At 45.9% G+C, this 17031-nt stretch overlaps 1 protein-coding gene across 1 annotated transcript; it reads right to left on the bottom strand.

Annotated features, from left to right (window-relative positions):
• Positions 1-6974: 6974 nt before the first annotated feature.
• On the bottom strand, positions 6975-15464 carry LOC109425506 (M-phase inducer phosphatase). Its single transcript, XM_019700756.3, has 3 exons — positions 14880-15464; positions 9233-10660; positions 6975-9061 (listed from the first exon to the last, which is right to left on the bottom strand). Exons 1-3 carry the CDS (start codon positions 14921-14923, stop codon positions 8713-8715), a joined length of 1821 nt encoding a protein of 606 aa, XP_019556301.3. The 5' UTR covers positions 14924-15464; the 3' UTR covers positions 6975-8712.
• Between the last annotated feature and the right edge of the window lie 1567 nt (positions 15465-17031).

The following is a 17031-nucleotide window of genomic DNA, read 5'->3' as shown; positions in this document are numbered from 1 at the left end:
CCCTCGTTAAATAAAGCACAATCGTGTATGATAGCGAGAGCTGAAAGAATGATGAGAAGAAAAGGCAACATCCCTAGAACTGTAAATGAGGATGTACCATGGAAGAAATCCAAAAGAAATCAGCATATATAATCCACAAATGTTTCATGGAGGAATCCCCGGATAAAAATTTCTGGACGAATCTTCGGCCTACCGAAAGAATTTCCGGAAAGTATTCCTATGTAGATGAATCTCCAGAAGGAATTACTTTGGAAATCCCTCGGTTGGAATCTTTCTTGAAAATAAGCCGTCAGATTTACATGCTTGACTTGTTGGTTTGAATGAAATTCATGCTTTCAGGTCATCGGATCCACAAGCGTAATCAGTCCGGAACATCCCGAAGCCCTTCTGAAACCGTCTGAAACGCCAATACCCTTACGTCCCTTAAACCCCCACGAAGCTCAGCTGAGAGCCCCCTTATACCCCCATGAAGCAAGCTGAAATCCCTCTGAAACCTCGAGAAAAGTCCTGATAGACTCCGAAAAGCATTGAAACACATATGAAACTCTACGGAACCTCCACAAAACTCACCTGATAGTTTGAAAAGCCTCCTATAGTTTGAAGTCCTATAGTTTGAAAAGCCTCTTATAAGATTAAACAATTGGCTTTTCGCGCACAGCCGACTACTCAGCAAACTCAAAAAACTGATATCTCAGTAAAAATTACGTTTTTTGGCTGATTCTCAGCTAATGGGAGGTATGCACTTCAAACGGAATCGCTCAAATAATTTTCGTTCAGTGCATTATTTTTCCGTGACAGGAATGGTCAAGAAATTCAACACAGCAAGCACCATTTGATTTGACTTTTCGTTTCAGCTCCGTACTAGGATCCGGAATAAAGCGACGCTTTATTATTTCTTGAGCGGTTCCTTGCCTGAATTTTCCACGCATCGAGATAGGCCAAGAAATTTCTTGCGATCAGCGTACTAGGTACCCATAAACAGTTGCCAAATCTCAGTAATGACTGTCATAGTTGAGACTGCATAGATCTCGGTAATGTTGTTGTTTGCCGAGCACTCGGCTGTGCGGATCTCGGCGAAAGTCTGAGAAAATGCTAAGAGATCTCGGCAGTCAAGATTAAGTGTGAGCTCGCCTGAAACATCCTGAAAAGCCCAGACACGCACTGTAACGCATTGAAACTCATCTGAAACCTCAATGAAACCTCAGTGAAGATGACCCGGGATCCTGTAAAGCCTCCTAAGATCTCACAGAAGCATCCTGTAACAAGCTGTAATGCCTTAAAATTTGTCTGAAACATCCCTGAAAACCCCGTGAAGCTCATCTGTGAGCCTGTGAAGCCTCCCGAATATCCTCTCTAGAAGAACCTTCTGATACAACCTGAAACGCATTGAAGGAATCGAAACTCCCATGATGCTCAACACAGACTCTGTAAAGCTGCTTATGACCACTCTGGTACATCCTGAAATGCCCTGAAACGCATTGTAATGCATTGTATGGTCCTAAAATGTCTCTGAAACCCCCAAGAAGTTCACCCGTGAGGCCCCTGAAATCCCTCTGAAACCTCCCGATTAAACGCCTTTGAAGCCACCCCGAAACTCCTTGTAGCTCATGTGAGAGCCCGTAAGCCCAAGAGATAGTTCCTCCTACGAAGAAGGCGACAAATAAAGTGGTCAACTTTCGAGTTCTTGCATCTCTAGCCCAGTCGGAGTCGGAGATCGCTTCGAGATCAGCGCCACCGGATTCGCCGATACATTGTAATGTCCTTCAATGCTTCACTACTGGTCACTACATCTTGAACGATGCAATCAACCGCTTGATGTACGATTGCATGCTCAGGCTGTACACACCTTCTGAGTACTTGGTAAACTCCAAGCGCAGAAAATACTTCGCGTCTCCGAGATAGATAGTTGACGTCAAAATGCTCCTAGTTGACCGTACACGCGGACTAGCTCTTCCGGGTCGGGTTCATCGACTAGCTTGTCGTCCACATAGACGAAAATATACACGACCCTTTCGTTTTTCACAACGATATGGCATTGATCAGCGGAGCTCGGTACAAACCCAATTTAACAGCACTTCGGGCAGCTTCTTAAGCTATATGCCAACACCTAGCTGACTAATGGAGGTTGTACCTAGATACTCCGACGTAAACGGTACATCATCTACTCCTGTCTACGGCTGTCACTTGTAGACCTCTTCGCTGATTTCTCCTTTCAAATACGCGGTGCGGACATCCAAGTGCTTCACAATCAATTTGTCGCTGCTGGCTCTTGCAAGCAAAGTTTTAGCATAGAGGCGTGGCAAATAAACGGCGCAAAAACTTAGTTGAAGTCTACACCGATTCACTGCGTATGCCATTGTGCAACGACTCGTGCATTCAGCTGCACGACTTTCCCAGACTCGGTCATCATTGCCTTGTACACTCAGCGGTTTCCGATTACTTTCTTGCTGGGTAATAGCGGCACCAACTCCCAGATACCGAGTGCCAATGAGCATCCAGGTACCGTACCCGGCCTATTTCGCTTACACTTACATCCGCAAGAATCACTTCAGGACTCAGCAGGAGCGCTCTGTGAGATGAACACTGTTCTGTCGTTGCTCTTGTGGTTGCTAGCCCCGCTGTTCACAACTTAACAACCATACCTCTTCTCGCTATCCATAAACAGCATCGCACTAGAACTTTTCTCCGTGACCTGCTTGGTCTTCAGGCGATTACTTCTCTTCTTAGGTTCATCTTCACTCGCTCTTCACTATTTACAGGACCTGGTAACCTGGTAGCAGCCCCGCTTCATGTAGCCTTTCTTCTCGCCAGAACCAGATCGCTCCTTCCTGCGCTCGTACTCGTCCAACAGTTTGGGTCGCAACAACTCGACTGTCAGCGCCTCGTTCTGCTTGCTTTCCAGCGATCAGAATCATAGTAACAGCGATCTTCAATTGGTCTTCCAACTCCTATCCGGCGGCTTTCAGCCGATCTAAAAGGTCATCCAACTCGAAGAGATGCGCTTCGAAATCGCCTCCTTCTCGCAAGTTCAAGTTGCATAACTTTTTGAGAAGGGATACTCGAGAGGTCACAGTGACTTTCTCGTGATGCTTCTGGAGACTATCCAGACATGTCTACCAGGATGTCCAGGGTGGTTGAATCCGTTTCGACCGATGCTTCATTGGAGCGCAGCTTAAGTTGGTTTGGATGGGACCTTATCAGGTTCTTTCGTCCATGCCAGTCGTCCAGAAGCACGTTATGGTTGACTCGACCGATGATAGCTTCGATAATTACGCCGGAAACCCACTACCACCTGGTATTGTTGCTGTAGACCTCGGCATAAATCTTTTCACCTCTATGGAAGTCTGCGTCGAGGTCTGCGTAGCTGCGTGCGACAGCTTTCATTCTGTCCATCCCTAGATGTCCTCTATGAAGCTGCTGGAGGATAAGCTGACGGAAGTTCTCTGGAATGACCAACCGATTAGACGGTCCCAGGTCCTTCCTCCACAGCTTCTGCGAAGTTATGCTAATGTTAACTCCGTCCGACGCAGTTGCCAACTGTAGAGTTGATTGTGACCCGTTCGAGCTTACCGGTTTCCTCTGTTCCACCACCATGGCCGTATTGTGCTTGAGGTTCTGTAAGCGTTTGCACTCCGGAATGAGTGACTCCAGGGTGCATTCATCTTCTGTGTTGGCCTCTAGCTTGGACGAGGGTCTCGTCCGGATATTCGTAGTCCGCAGATGAAGATCAAGCTTTTGAATGTTGAACTCGAAGACTTCGCAGCACCCGTTCACCGTTCCAGCATACGCCAGAAAGTCATCCGCTCCGTTCTTGGTAATCTGGAAACACTTGTACCGCTTGCGGAACAAAGAGTTTCGGATACCGAACAGCTCTTTCAACTTCTTCACTGTTTCTCCGAACGAATGAAATCTCGAGGGCTCTTAGGAAGGACAAAGTTGACGTAGGTACTTGTCATGGACCGTTACGCTGAGGCTTCGCAACAGCAACCGAACTTAAGCCGCACCGTCCAAGTTTGCTCCGTCCTTGAGGAAGAGGTCTTCGTATTTCCTGTACCACTCCAGTGGTCAGAAGCAAGGCCGTTCGTAGGGATCTTAAGGACAGACTTGTTAGAATCCCAAAATGGCCGCCACAATGGCCGACTTTGGTACCTACTCACGATTTCGAGGTCACAAATCTCTTCGTTAACAAAACCAGCGCTTATTAGCTTATTACGAGTGAGCAAGAACAGAATAATGAAATGCACTGTTGTGTGAATCTTGCTTCTTGAGATTTGTGCGTTTGAAATTCTGATGCACTCTTGAAGCGGGATTTCAAGACGTTTGTCCTTAAACGAATTCTTTGATGCTGGATGCCAGAGGTTCTAATATGACTTCCAGGTTGCCCGCTGACCGAATGGGACCGCTCTCTTGAAAGCCGAAGCGTTTCATCGTCTGGGCCAAACGAGCGTTTTGCTCCGCCATCTGATGGTTCTGCCATGGGATTTATTGGTAAAGTTCTTCCATCTTCGATATTCGAACTGCAGCTCCGCTTCCAAAGCGATGAATTCGTTCTTACTCGTCGCCAATAGGCTCCTAAAGTCCTATCGGGATTCTTGTTTTAAACCACAATATATGGTTCAAGAGTACATATTTACTCATTTTTTGACGTTTTTATTAACCGTAGTTGAAAATATATAATTTTTATTTTATTTAGCCTTTTGTCTCGTCCCTAGCTTATAACACATACTTTGAGTGATTTTTTTTCACCGTGGATGTCAGATAGGAACATTTTTGAAATCCCAGTGCGAAAAATGTCGAGCTCAGTCACACAAGGTTGTCTTCAAATGTCAAAGTAGAACTATTTACCATTTTTCTTATTTCGAATTTTCTCATTATCCTTTGTTTTTCAAGTTCGAGTAAAGTACAATTCCGATTAGAATACCATGCTTGATCGTATTATTCAACATAAGCGAGATTTCGTCTTTAATTTTAGGACCCTATTGATGAACTTCAAGTTGATTACTAGTTTAAGGTGTTTATTGTTCAACTTGATGATACAGAATGGAGAATCTACCCAGTGCGGGATCTTACTTTTACAGTAGACATTCACTCGGTGCAAACGGTTTAATTGCAATGCTTTTTAACTGCAAGTCCGCAAAGTGCAACAATTTTGCAGTTATCGCACCGCTATCTGTCAAAAACAAAACGTCAACAGAGTTGCGATGTTTTCGGATGCATTACAGCTGCATTGCGATGTTTTCGATTGCATTCTGGCCGCGTCCAACAGCTATTGACAACTGTTTGACGGCTGTCAATCATTGCAGTTAGCGAATTTCATTAGGTAACTGAAACGTAAACATGTTGCACTTATCGAACATCTACTGTATATTGTAATATTGCTAAGTAGGAATAAGCAAAGGTGTGTGTGTGTAACTAAGATCAATAATTAACAATAATCAATGACTGCTTCGACTTCTTGACAATCTCCAACAAAACTCGTGAATATTTCCATCACTGGTATATCTGCATGCTGGTTTGAGCAGGTTATGAGAACTTTGAGCAGCTTTGACAATACCACATTTTTGTCTCACAATTCGCTCAAATGATCAGGATTCAACGGTATGTGCCTTTTAACATATGCCGTTTTTCTTTTTGAACCTGGGTTGGAACTGGAATGGCGGAAAATGTGTAAACAAACAAACGTCAAACAAACGTCAAACAAAATTTAGTACAAGCGAAACCGAAATCGGGTTGGGGTTGAAACTGTGATCTCATCCAGTTCCAACCCAGGTTGGAACTGGATCAAAAACAAAAACGGCAATAATTTAACATCGACGTCTAACACTTGGTCTAACATCGATATTTACAAGTCTACCGTTTGCTAAACGCTTCAACTTGAGCAGATTGCTTACAACAACGGTTGCATACAACAATAGTGGTACGCAAGATTGTATGCAGGCTATTGTCATTTTCTTATAAGATTACGTTTGTTGAAATTCGCTAACATAGGAGATTTAGCTACGAATTCGTATGAAATGGTTCAAGTTAAACTCGTTGACTGTTTCCCAAATTCGATTAGTAGATCACATTAGATGATCGATTGAAGAAGTGATAGATCACAAAGGCCAAAGCTTACAACCTTTAAAAAGCAGTGGCTCCTAGATTTTTAAGTTCATATGACGTCTATTTTTTCGGCCTTATACAGGGTTATGAAATACAAAAGGCTCAATTGATTTCGAAGCATTACGGAGCCAAGAAATAAAAGGTTTCTCGATCCAACACAGGAGACGTTAAGCCAAGTTGGGTGATAGATCGAAATGGATCCATCGAACAGTTTTTTCTTCTTCTTGGCGTGACGTCCCAAGTAGGGCAAAGCCTACTCCTAACCTTAGTAGTTTGTAAGCACTTCCACAGTTATCAACTGAGAGTTTCCTCTGCCAACGACCATTTTGCATGCGTATATCGTGTGGCACGGACGAAGATACGCTATGTCCAAGGAAGACAAGAAAATTTCCTTTAGGAAAAGTTTCTGGATCGATCGGGAATCGAACTCGTCACCTTCATGCTGGATACCCACGCCATTACAGCTGCGGCTATAGGAACCCGAACGAAGTTGAAGTTGAAGTTGAAGTTACTCATTTGAAGAGGTTTCAGCGAAAAAAAAACATGATAAAACAGGAGAACAAAAAAACTATGGGCTCAAATGTTGTAGGAGCCTGACGGAGCCGGGAACAAAATTAAATTTTCAGCATGTTTCGAGTCCTGAATCAGGGCATCAATTTCGGATTGTTTTCCCGCACGGGTTCAACAAACTAAGATTAATTTTCAAAAACGTGTTTTCTTTATTTTCAGTCCAGAGACTCGACCGTCCCCCGATGACCGTCGGGAGTGGCCAACGCGTGGAACGGCCCCTTCCACTTGTGCATTTGTGCTGAAATCTTTTTCATAGAAAAGAAACCTCGATTGGGTATATGTACAGTCTTAGTAGCTTTACGGATGCGGTGTGGTATCACACCGATCCGATTGTTTTTTTTGTTTTTCTATACAATATAATTTATAAATTAAAATCTGATCGACGCGGGTGCGATCGTGATCGCGATCGCAAAGCATTTTTCCTACATTTCTAAACGAGACTATATCCGAAAATATTCGTTAATTTATATGCCGCGCAAGCGCGGCTTCTTTTAGTTTTTTGTGTTTTTTTTCGTTTTTTTTTCTGTCTTATTCTCTCGCTTTTGCTTACAAACTAATAAGGGTATCAAGCTATTTTTGCACTTATTTCGTTCTGTCTAATTTGTAAAAAAAAACTTTTCTTACTCTGTGTGTTTTTAAATATATATTAATCTATGTGTTCGCATCTTAAAATTCAGTCGAAATCGATTGTTTTTTTTTTAATCTTCATTCTTCGCTCTCGTTCTCTCATTCGCGCGCTTTCCTACAGTTCTCCCTCTCTTCTCACTCACTTTTTTTCTCGCTAGTTCTAAAACAAACTGCACACAAAAGAGGAAAATACACACACGACACGGCGGAATCGACCGGCCCGGAAACCTACTTTGATCCGCACTGCATCCGAGGACAATTAAGGAGCGTGATTTTGTCTTGGACAGTTTACGGTTTTTGAAAGGTATTGGAAAAGTCTTTGAGACGTCGAATTTTCAAATGAGAAGTCACTGACCGTTTGCCGTGGAATCAAAGCAGGCTTCGCGGCGCGCGGATCGACCGTTTCCATGGCAACACGCATACACTCGGAAAAATTGTCACACGACATTACCTAGCTTAATTTGCACTTTTTCACCTTGGGTTAAAAGTCGATTATGATGTGGTTAGGAAGGAGAAGAATGAGGGGAAACGGTAGATTAAAACTTAGAAGGTGTGTCTTACAGGCTAGACGATAGTCGTTCATTGGGCTTGCGTTGTCTCGATATTCGTGAGTCGTTTTGAAATGTACATTTGGAGATTTCCTAGAAACGGGGGTGTCATTGATTTTTCTTTATATTTATACAAATTTGTCTACAAAGATGACTGTTCGCGTGTGATTGTTTTACAAGGAAAGCTTCTGCGCAACTGCTCCTTTCAGTCTGACTGCCAAACATGTGGGAATTTTGACTAATTTGGCTTGCTAAGATTCGTTCTATCTAAATGTGTTTGCATTTTTGTTTCAGTGTATGCCCCGTCTCTGTTTCTCTCTCTCTCGTTCGTTTTTTCGTTATTTCTTGAATCGATAGAAAATGAAAAGTATCGTTCGAATCCTCGTAAAAATCAAATTCAAGAAAAAAGGCTAAATCACAGATAAAATATGTAGATAACAAACAAAAAACTGCGTAAACTATTGAACACGTAAAAAGTGAGGCGAAAATACAGCTTTCGTGAAGATGTTCGCATGAAAATTTACGTACTTTGTCTCTATTCCGCTACTTCTACTACTGGTGCCTCTCGGAACGGTCCGTTGTATTGCCGAAAAGAAGTGTTTTGAATAAACTAAAAAAGGTCTTACAAAAGAAACTGAAGAAAAAATATCTAAAAAACAAAACTGAACGGAAAATGTCTGTTATTTTCAAAAGAGCTATTGCTCGTATAAAATATGCAAAAATAAAAATAAAAAAGAAAACAAAAAACCTTGTCCACTTCTTTCAACTTCCCTACATAAAAAAAACTAACAAAACAGATTCGGCACCCAAAAAGTAGGGGCAGCAGTTAAGCGGGGGCGGGCCTCCCGAATCAGTCTCACACCTCTCACAGTACCAACCTCGAGCGGGACTTGACGAGTCGCGTTCCGCCACCGCCGCCACCACCGCCGCCTCCGACTCCGGGCCCACCCGAACTCGAACCGGGACCGGCGGCCAGGGCCGTCCCCCTGATCACATCGGCGCCGTTCCAGCTGCGGCTCTTGGACCGGAAGTGCCGGTACGCGTCGCCAAACTGCGGATCCAGCATCGGCCGGTACGCCACCGGGTCGCACAGGTCCGGGTGCAGGGCGTAGAAGTCCTTGTAGCCGCCGTGCAGCAGGTAGATCTCCGGATAGTGCAACGCCGGGTAGCTGTCCGAGTTGAGGATCCGGTCGTGGTTCCGCAGGAAGCGGGATCTGGAGGAGGGAAGAGAAAGAACAAGTTGTGGTGAGATTTGGGGGGTCGAAAGACTGTGGTTTCAGCACAATCGTTAGCATCGTACGAGTTGACGGACAGATGGCGCCACTGTTCGCACGCTAAAAACGTGCTACTTTTTGTTATTATTGTCACGCAAAGCAGATACTTACAGCTTGGGGCCCCGCTCGGAGGAGAATTCGCAGTGGAACACGATGATGTGGCGTTTGGGGGGTGCATCGGTGGCGGTGGCGTCCGTCACCTTCGGCGGTTCAGTCTTGCTTTTGATCAGTTCTTCCAGGATTTGCTCCTGTGTGTAGAGGTTCTTGGCGCCGCGGATGTGTCCGCCGTCGAACTCGTACGGGTACCGGCAGTCGATGATCTTGAACGAGGCGATCTGGTGGTCGAAGGTGCCGCGCAGCAGTCCGGCCATGATGGTTGGCGTGATGGATTTCAGGTCCCGGTGGCGGCCCTCGATCAGGGGCAGGATGTACGATTTGCTGAAGTCGCCGATCAGGTCCGGTTCCGAGGAGGACCGCGAGAGGGCACTCATGATGTGGGCATCGTTCATGGAGATGGACTTCTGCAGGATGGGTCGTTTCGGTACGGTCAGTAGGGAGCAGGGGCTGTCACGTGGGGATGGTTCTGCGGTACGCAACGAGCTGACTGGGGTGAGGACTTCGGTTTTGGGGCGTTTGCTCTGGATCGGGCTGATTCCCGGAGGTTCCGGACGTTTGAAGCAGCGAGTTGGGTCAGGTCGGGAGGCGAATGGGGTTATGCTGAGGTTTTCTTTGTCCGGGGTGGCTCGTAGACGTTCCGGAGTCTTGGCAGGGGACTGGTAGCTGCTGGCGACGGGTGATCCAAAGATGAGGTTGGACTTGGCACGCCGAGCAATCGGGTTTTCCGAGAGGCTCAGGCAGCGTCGGAAGAAGGGCCGCTTGGCTTCCGGGGTGGTCTTGGTAGCTTTGATGTCACCGGAGATTAGCGAGTTCAGATTGCTCGGCATTTGGGCATTGTCGTCCAGGGTGTCCATCTCGAACAGCTCCATGTCGATGTCGTCCATGGATTCCATCGAGCCGGAAGACAGGCTGTGGAAGATTCGCATCGGTTTGGCAGCTGGCGAAACGGCGGTCGAGTTCTGTCGGGGAGCGGACGGCTGGATGAACCGGAACAGGGTCTGGCTCTTGTGGCCTTCGCTGGATACGCTCGCGCCATAGCCGGAGTCCATTGAGTTGGGGTCGTAGTCTTCCAGGGGTCGTCGCAGCCGGTTAGCGCTGCCGGTTCCGACGCCCTCGAGCAGCGTCGGGTTGATGATGGTCTGCTTGTTCGGGGTGATCTCCGAGGGGAGCAGTTCGGTGGCATCCTCGGGGCAGTCGCACGGGCTGCATGGCCGAGGGCTCGGCTGGGGGCTGTTTCCATGGTAGAACGAGAGCTCCTCCTCGGTCGGGAGGTTCTCCTTGTCCGGCGATCCCAGGAACTTGTTGTCCATACGCAGCGGCGCAATGTGCAGCCGGCGCTGAGCGCTGCGCTGCCGCTGTTCCGTCAGGCGGCTCGCTGGTGACCTGCCGGCTGAGTTCAGCGAGAAGGTGGTCGAAATGCGACTGCGGGGAAGAAGGAGAGAAAGGAGATACATTTGCCATTAGTTTCGTTGTGTGCATGTGTGCGGCGGCTCGGCTGTGTGAGCAAGTTTTTTGCGCGACGGCGCTCAAGGATAACCGGAAAAGAGGTCTCGTCGAACCTGATTATCATATTTTTTGCGCGCATCTAGATCTAGGTGCCCCTATGAACGCGGCGAACCGTCTTCGGAGACCCCCTTTTTGTCCTCGATTATGGAAGAAGTAGCGTGTAGCGTAATTATCGTCATAAACATATTCCCCGTGCGCGCAGGGTTCTCCACGTCCACAGCCGTCATCGTCAGGCAGACAGACAGACGAAGGGATCTCCTGCTGCAGCACAATACGGGAGACCTTCTGCGGGAGAGCCTTACAGAGCAGGACAGTACAGGAGAAGGCGGCGGGGCAGTGCGAAGAGTTTCGTTTCCCTCCATCCACTCACACATCTGGCAGGCATCGCTGCTGCGCTCGCCGTACTCTAGTAGGCGCTGACTGCGCCAAGAGAGCTACACTCAGCGAAAAAAACTAGCGAAATTCATCGAAATACCTTATGAAAATTTGCTATAACTAATTCTTATGGATGGCATAAGAATACCTTATGAAAATTGATAGTGCTTGCTATGACAAATTTCATAAGATAGACTTATGAAAAGAACAAAAAAATCTCAAAATGAAGCAGACTGGATTCGATCTATGAACGTCGGGATCACCGAGCCCGTGTTTTATCCACACGGCTACAGACGCTTGAGAATACCATGTTGCTAAACATGAATAAAAGCCAAACTGTGAGCCGATTTTACGTCATAAAGTGACCTTATGAAATTCATCCGAATCATTATGAATTATTTAAAGGCCGTTTCATAAGTTGGGCCTTATGGAAATCTTAAGGTTATTTGGCTGAGTGTACGACCGGAGTCATGGCTTGCTACGACAGCGCTGTCTACGCAATGCAACAACAACGACAACATCAACAAAGAACGTGTGAATGCAACCCAGCAAAGAGGGCATTGAATGCTTCTCCGTGTGTGGAGGAGACGAAGGATCGAGCGGACGAAGCAAGAGAAGAGGCGAGGACTAAAAATAGAGACCCCTTCCCAAGCCGGGAGACCGAATATCGATCGGGAAACCGAGGGAAAAGACGGTCGATTGATCGACCGACTGTCGAACATCCAGCGAAGAGACGAATTATGACAGCGCGCTACGAAACTCACGCGAATTTCACGCGACCGAAAGCCGCGAGCAACCCTAACCTATCCCAACGTCAACGTCAACGTCGCCGTCACCATGGCAGCGCAGCGGTCTTCGGTCAACGCCAACTTCGTTCGATGAATGAATGAAAATCGCAAGCGCGCGAAAGTGCGTGGGACCACGCTTGTCGTGGGACACACCCAATTGGGCCCATTGGAGCCGCCGTCCAGTCTCCGCCCGCCACCATTAGACGAACCGGCGAAAGCCGAACGAAAAAAAACGTAAACAAACCAAATCTCACCGGCGCGCGGCAGCCGAAGCATAGTAAAATGAATGAAAGTGCAAGTTTTTCGCGCATCCATCGTTCGTTCGTTTACGCCCGTCGTCAATGACGACGGGAGCGGCAACGATGATGGACTCGCGATTCGCGAATTTGTTTTGCAACGTTCTTCGGCGCGCTACGAAGTTCTACGACTTTTCCCGGCGCTGCGCCGAATAGACTCTCTCGCGATGATCGCAGCGACGATGGGCGGGGGGTGGTGCAGCGCTGCTGCGGTGATTTAAAAGTCTTTTTTTCGGGTCTATTTCCTCTAGATTTTCGCGAAAAAAGCGCAGCCGGCGTCGGCGAATCGTAGACGGCCTTGGCAAGGTGATTTTCGCGTGGCACGAGCGCAAGCCGAAAGAAAACGAGAGATGAATCGCAGCAAGCAGCGCGATAATTAATCGTAAGCCGAGGCGAGAGGCGAGAGCTATCATCATCATGATCATCATGGAGAATAATTGAGCTGTGATTAGCGAGCAGCAATCGGCTGGATCAAAGGAAGCCGATCGAATGGTCGGTTTGATTAGTGAGAATCGTTTGCGCATTACCAAAGTGCTACTTAAGTTGGGTTATTTGGGCGAAAATCGTGGTAATTTGGAAGGAGGCGGCCGTAATTGCTGCTAATTTCAGCTATTTTCATCAGTTATTTGATCTGTTTTCATTAGAATGCTTCTTTTTTTAGGTGGAAACATGACGGTCATAAGCCAGTGATAAGAAAACTGTCAAAAAACATCATCCTACAGTACCAAGACTATTCCAATACAATTTCTTGGTTTTGGTCACATAAATCGAAACCTAGAATACACAAACAGGAACAAAACAAACACTTGTCGTGAAAACTTGGAATTTTTCCAACATTCGCCACGTGGGGACTTTCACTCTAAAGTGGAAATCGTGCTTAACTATGAGAAAACTTCCAAAAGTGCTTCTAGAAACGATATTCGAAAGAATAAAGTCTTTCGAATATCGTTTCTAGAAGCACTTTTGGAAGTTTTCTCAACGACCAATCTCACATGTCAGTGACAAGAATGTCAGTAACAAGAATGTCAGTGACACTACTGAGTTGTGAAATTCGGATGAAATTGATCGTCGTCCGTCATAGTTTGACAGCTGTTCAAGTGCGATTGACAGCTCGACCATCAGAACAAAATCAACAATTCGCTTGCGTGCAGATTCAGAACAGACGGAGTTGTCTTGATTGTCACTGGAAGCTCCAAATTGTGACCAATGACGGGAAAAAATGATGCTCAATTTTGACAGACGAAAATTTACCAAATTCTTTGTGAAAAAATGTCATTGAGCTGACCGTTTATGGTACTGATTGGAGCACAGTTTGTCGAACTGATACAAGTAGTTTTAACATACACTTTGTTGTAATTTTCTCACACAACTCGGTGACATTTTGAGTGGTTTTAGCCCATTTTCAACAAAATTTCAAGAAAATTTTCAAAATTCCGTAATGTTCTTCCGAATTTGTGAAACCGGGTCACTGAAGCTTCGATTCTGAGACTCATGTCAGACTGCGAAAGGAATCCCTCATCGTATATTAACTTTTACGAAACACGCATTTCTTTTTCATGTGACTGGGTGACATTTTTTAGAAATTTTAGTCAATTTTCATCAGAATTTCAAAAAAAGTGTCAAAATTCTGTAACTTTCTTCCGAATTTGTGTGAAACCGGATCAATAAATTTTGAAAAGATTCGATTCTGAGACTCATGTCAGATGGCGAACTAATACGAAAGAACATACTTTTCCAAAGCATTTTTTCATGTGACTCAGTGACATTTTTAGAAATTTTAACCGATTTTCATCAGAATTTCAAAAAAAAAAGTGCCAAAATTCTGTAAATTTCTTCCGAATCTGTGAAACCGGATCACTGAAGCTTCGATTCTGAGACTGATGTAAGACTGCGATAGAAATCGCTGATCTTCCATCAATTGTTACAACGTTTCAATGAAATATTGCACTATGGTCAACTGGGTCACAAGTCCAGATATCACCTTTTCCACCCGAATTTCACTTTATATGTTAGATGAAAATGTCCCCAACGCGGGGTCGAACCCTTCTGAATCGATCGCACACTATCTAACCACCACTTAAGTCCATCGTTCCCCCTCAAAATAATGTTGAGGAAAGTTGTCCCCCAGCCTGGACCCCACCAACACGATCTAATTTGAGTGATTTTTAATCAACTTCCTGCATTGCGCGCATGGTTCGTTTCCCACCGGCTGTGCACGAGGGGGAATCGGCACGTACTTCTTCTTCTAGTAGAGTAGGTACATTGAAATAAAGAAGAACATGCGGTCGTCACCGTCTTCGACGGACGACGATCCTCGAGAAAAGTCAAAGAAGGAAGTGTTTATTTCTTCTCCCATGACTGCGCGCGCACACACAGAGCAAATACACATCCACAGAAACTCTGAATTCACTATACCAAGGCTGCGAAGAGGGGTACAAATTTCAGCTGCCGCACATCGTCCCTCGCTTTGTGTTTTGCCCTGTATGTTTGCTGTTTACGGGGACTCAAAGTCCCGTTTCGGAGTTTCCTCGTGGGAAGACGAGAGCCGACTTGTTGGATAAAATTTATTAAAGAACTTATCGCGCGATTCCGATCCGCGGCTCAATCAATCGTCTAATTAAGGGATAATCCGCGGCCTAGCGTCTAGCGAGAAACACCTTGACTCAGGGTCCTTACCTTGTACACTCGGAGAGATCGAAGTCGATATTTTCCAACATCATTTTGGATGGGTGTTCTTCGGCACTTTTCCTCCTGAATTTAGAGTCCTTTAGAATGTGTAAATCAACTCGATCGCACTCGGCGCGGCACTTTCGTTCGGCACTTCTTGTCACCCTCCTCTTGTCACTCTAGGCAACCATTTTTCCGATCGAATTCACACGCAACGTTCACTTGGATCCTCAATTTCCCGAGTTCTTCTAGGCAGAGCACGTCTTCATCAACATCATTGTCTCGTGTATCGCGTGGTCCCTAATCTCGTTCACGTTGTTCACGCTTATCACTCGGTCTCCTTCGTGTTATCATTCAGTGATCCTCATCATCCCGTTCAACCAAACCCTCAAAGCCTGAATGCTTTCCACAAAGTCCTTCACACCATTCACAGAAGAGACTCCCACTTATGCTTCTACAGCGCACACATTCAGCTTTTTGGGTTCTTTGGGCTCTGGTCGTAAGTCTGGAGCTGCTTCCGCTCGCCTTGAAGCGCTGAACTCAACTAACATCCAGTTCTATCAGCTCCGATCAACTGGCTGGCACTTGGTCCGTGCGCCGGTACCGCGAGACCTTCTTCCCTTCTAGGCGAACGAACGAACGAACGCACCGAGACGGCGATGACATACACAATCGAGAGCGCACAGCATAACACTCGCACTATGGTCCGCAGGTTCTCGCCCGTTCCTTGTCCCACTCGTTCGTCCTTGCTTATCGTGTTCTCGCATTCGCTCGCTCTCTCGTCACACATTCACACACATCGAGCGCCTACTTGATCTACCCTCTGCCGGAGTCGTCGTCGAGCCTACTTTGATGCACGCTCACACACATCCATCCATCGCCCCAAACCAGTTATGCTTATGTTCGTTCTCTCCTTCGCATCACGTTCTTATGTTGAGTGATCGCCTCTTGCCTCCTCCTCCGCCACCCATGCACCTCGCTCTCCTCTCTCCTTATACTCCTCGATCGTCGTCTTTTGCTGGTTTAGTTCAAGCCTCTGATGTATTGAACCTTCTTTTGCTGGTGCTTATAAAGTCCAGTTCGTCGTCGGGATCCAACCTTAGACCGAGATTCCTGTTGGATGAAGGAGTCCACCACACAGCCACCGAATAACCAGTCAGTCAGTCGGTATCGATGCTCGTCCGTCCTCCGGTAATTAAGACTAATCTTCTTCCACCACAGTGCGTTCCACTCTTTCCTATTTCTATCCTTCCTATATAAGTGGGGACTTGAACTGCGGTGAGGATTTTTTCTGCCGTTCTGCAGAATGGGAATTTCTTCGACTTCGATGAAAGGCTCGGAAGGCCACGGGAATGTGTCTGTCTTAATTCCTTTGAGGAAAAACTGTCCCATTGATAGCGATCAAACTGGAACCAGTTGGAACGTCCGAAACTCGGAAGAAGAATCTTGCTCGAAAAAAACCCACCATCACTGTTAGGTGGATTTTCTCCCCAAGAGTTTTCTTTTCATCAAACATCATTTCTTTCGGGTTTTTTAGTTTTTAGTTTTTTTCCTTCATCCTTGTGTGGTAGATTGGACGCGATCAGCAGCAGCTCATCACATCTCTCTCTACTCTATAATACCCCGACCCGATCTGAACACTGAGAAGAACAACAAGTGCACGATGGCCAGAGCAGGCCCTTTCTTTTTCTTTGCTTCCTTATTCTAATCGTCCAAGTGTGAGACTGGTCAAACGAAGGAGAGAAAACGAGAAAAAATAAGCAAATCCCGGGATGTGGTTTATGAAAATTTCCTAACTATGGGATCGGTGATGGGTAACAACATTTTTGGATTTCGAATCGTTTCAAGTTAGTCTAGGATCTTTGTTACGATTCAAATTCATCATTAGGAATTCTTCCAACAATTACGTCCTCCCTCCAAGGGTGACTCTACGCATTCTTCGAAGATTTCTTTAAGAGTTCTTACCAACAAAAAAAAACCTCCAAGAATTCATTGCGGAATTTCTCCAAATACTCGTCCAGGAACTCCCACAATGGTTTATCAAGATTTTTGTCTGGAATTCTTCAAATAAAGAAGCAATTTCTCGTAGGAATTCTCAAGGATTTTTCCTAGGATTCCTCCAAGCTGAAGCCTACAAAATTCCTCTATTTAATCTTCCAAA

The sequence above is a fragment of the Aedes albopictus genome, chromosome 1, assembly GCF_035046485.1.
Source record: "Aedes albopictus strain Foshan chromosome 1, AalbF5, whole genome shotgun sequence".
Lineage (NCBI taxonomy): Eukaryota > Metazoa > Arthropoda > Insecta > Diptera > Culicidae > Aedes > Aedes albopictus.
The sequence above is the reverse complement of the archived record's forward strand: the minus strand, read 5'-3'. Positions and strand labels throughout refer to the sequence as shown.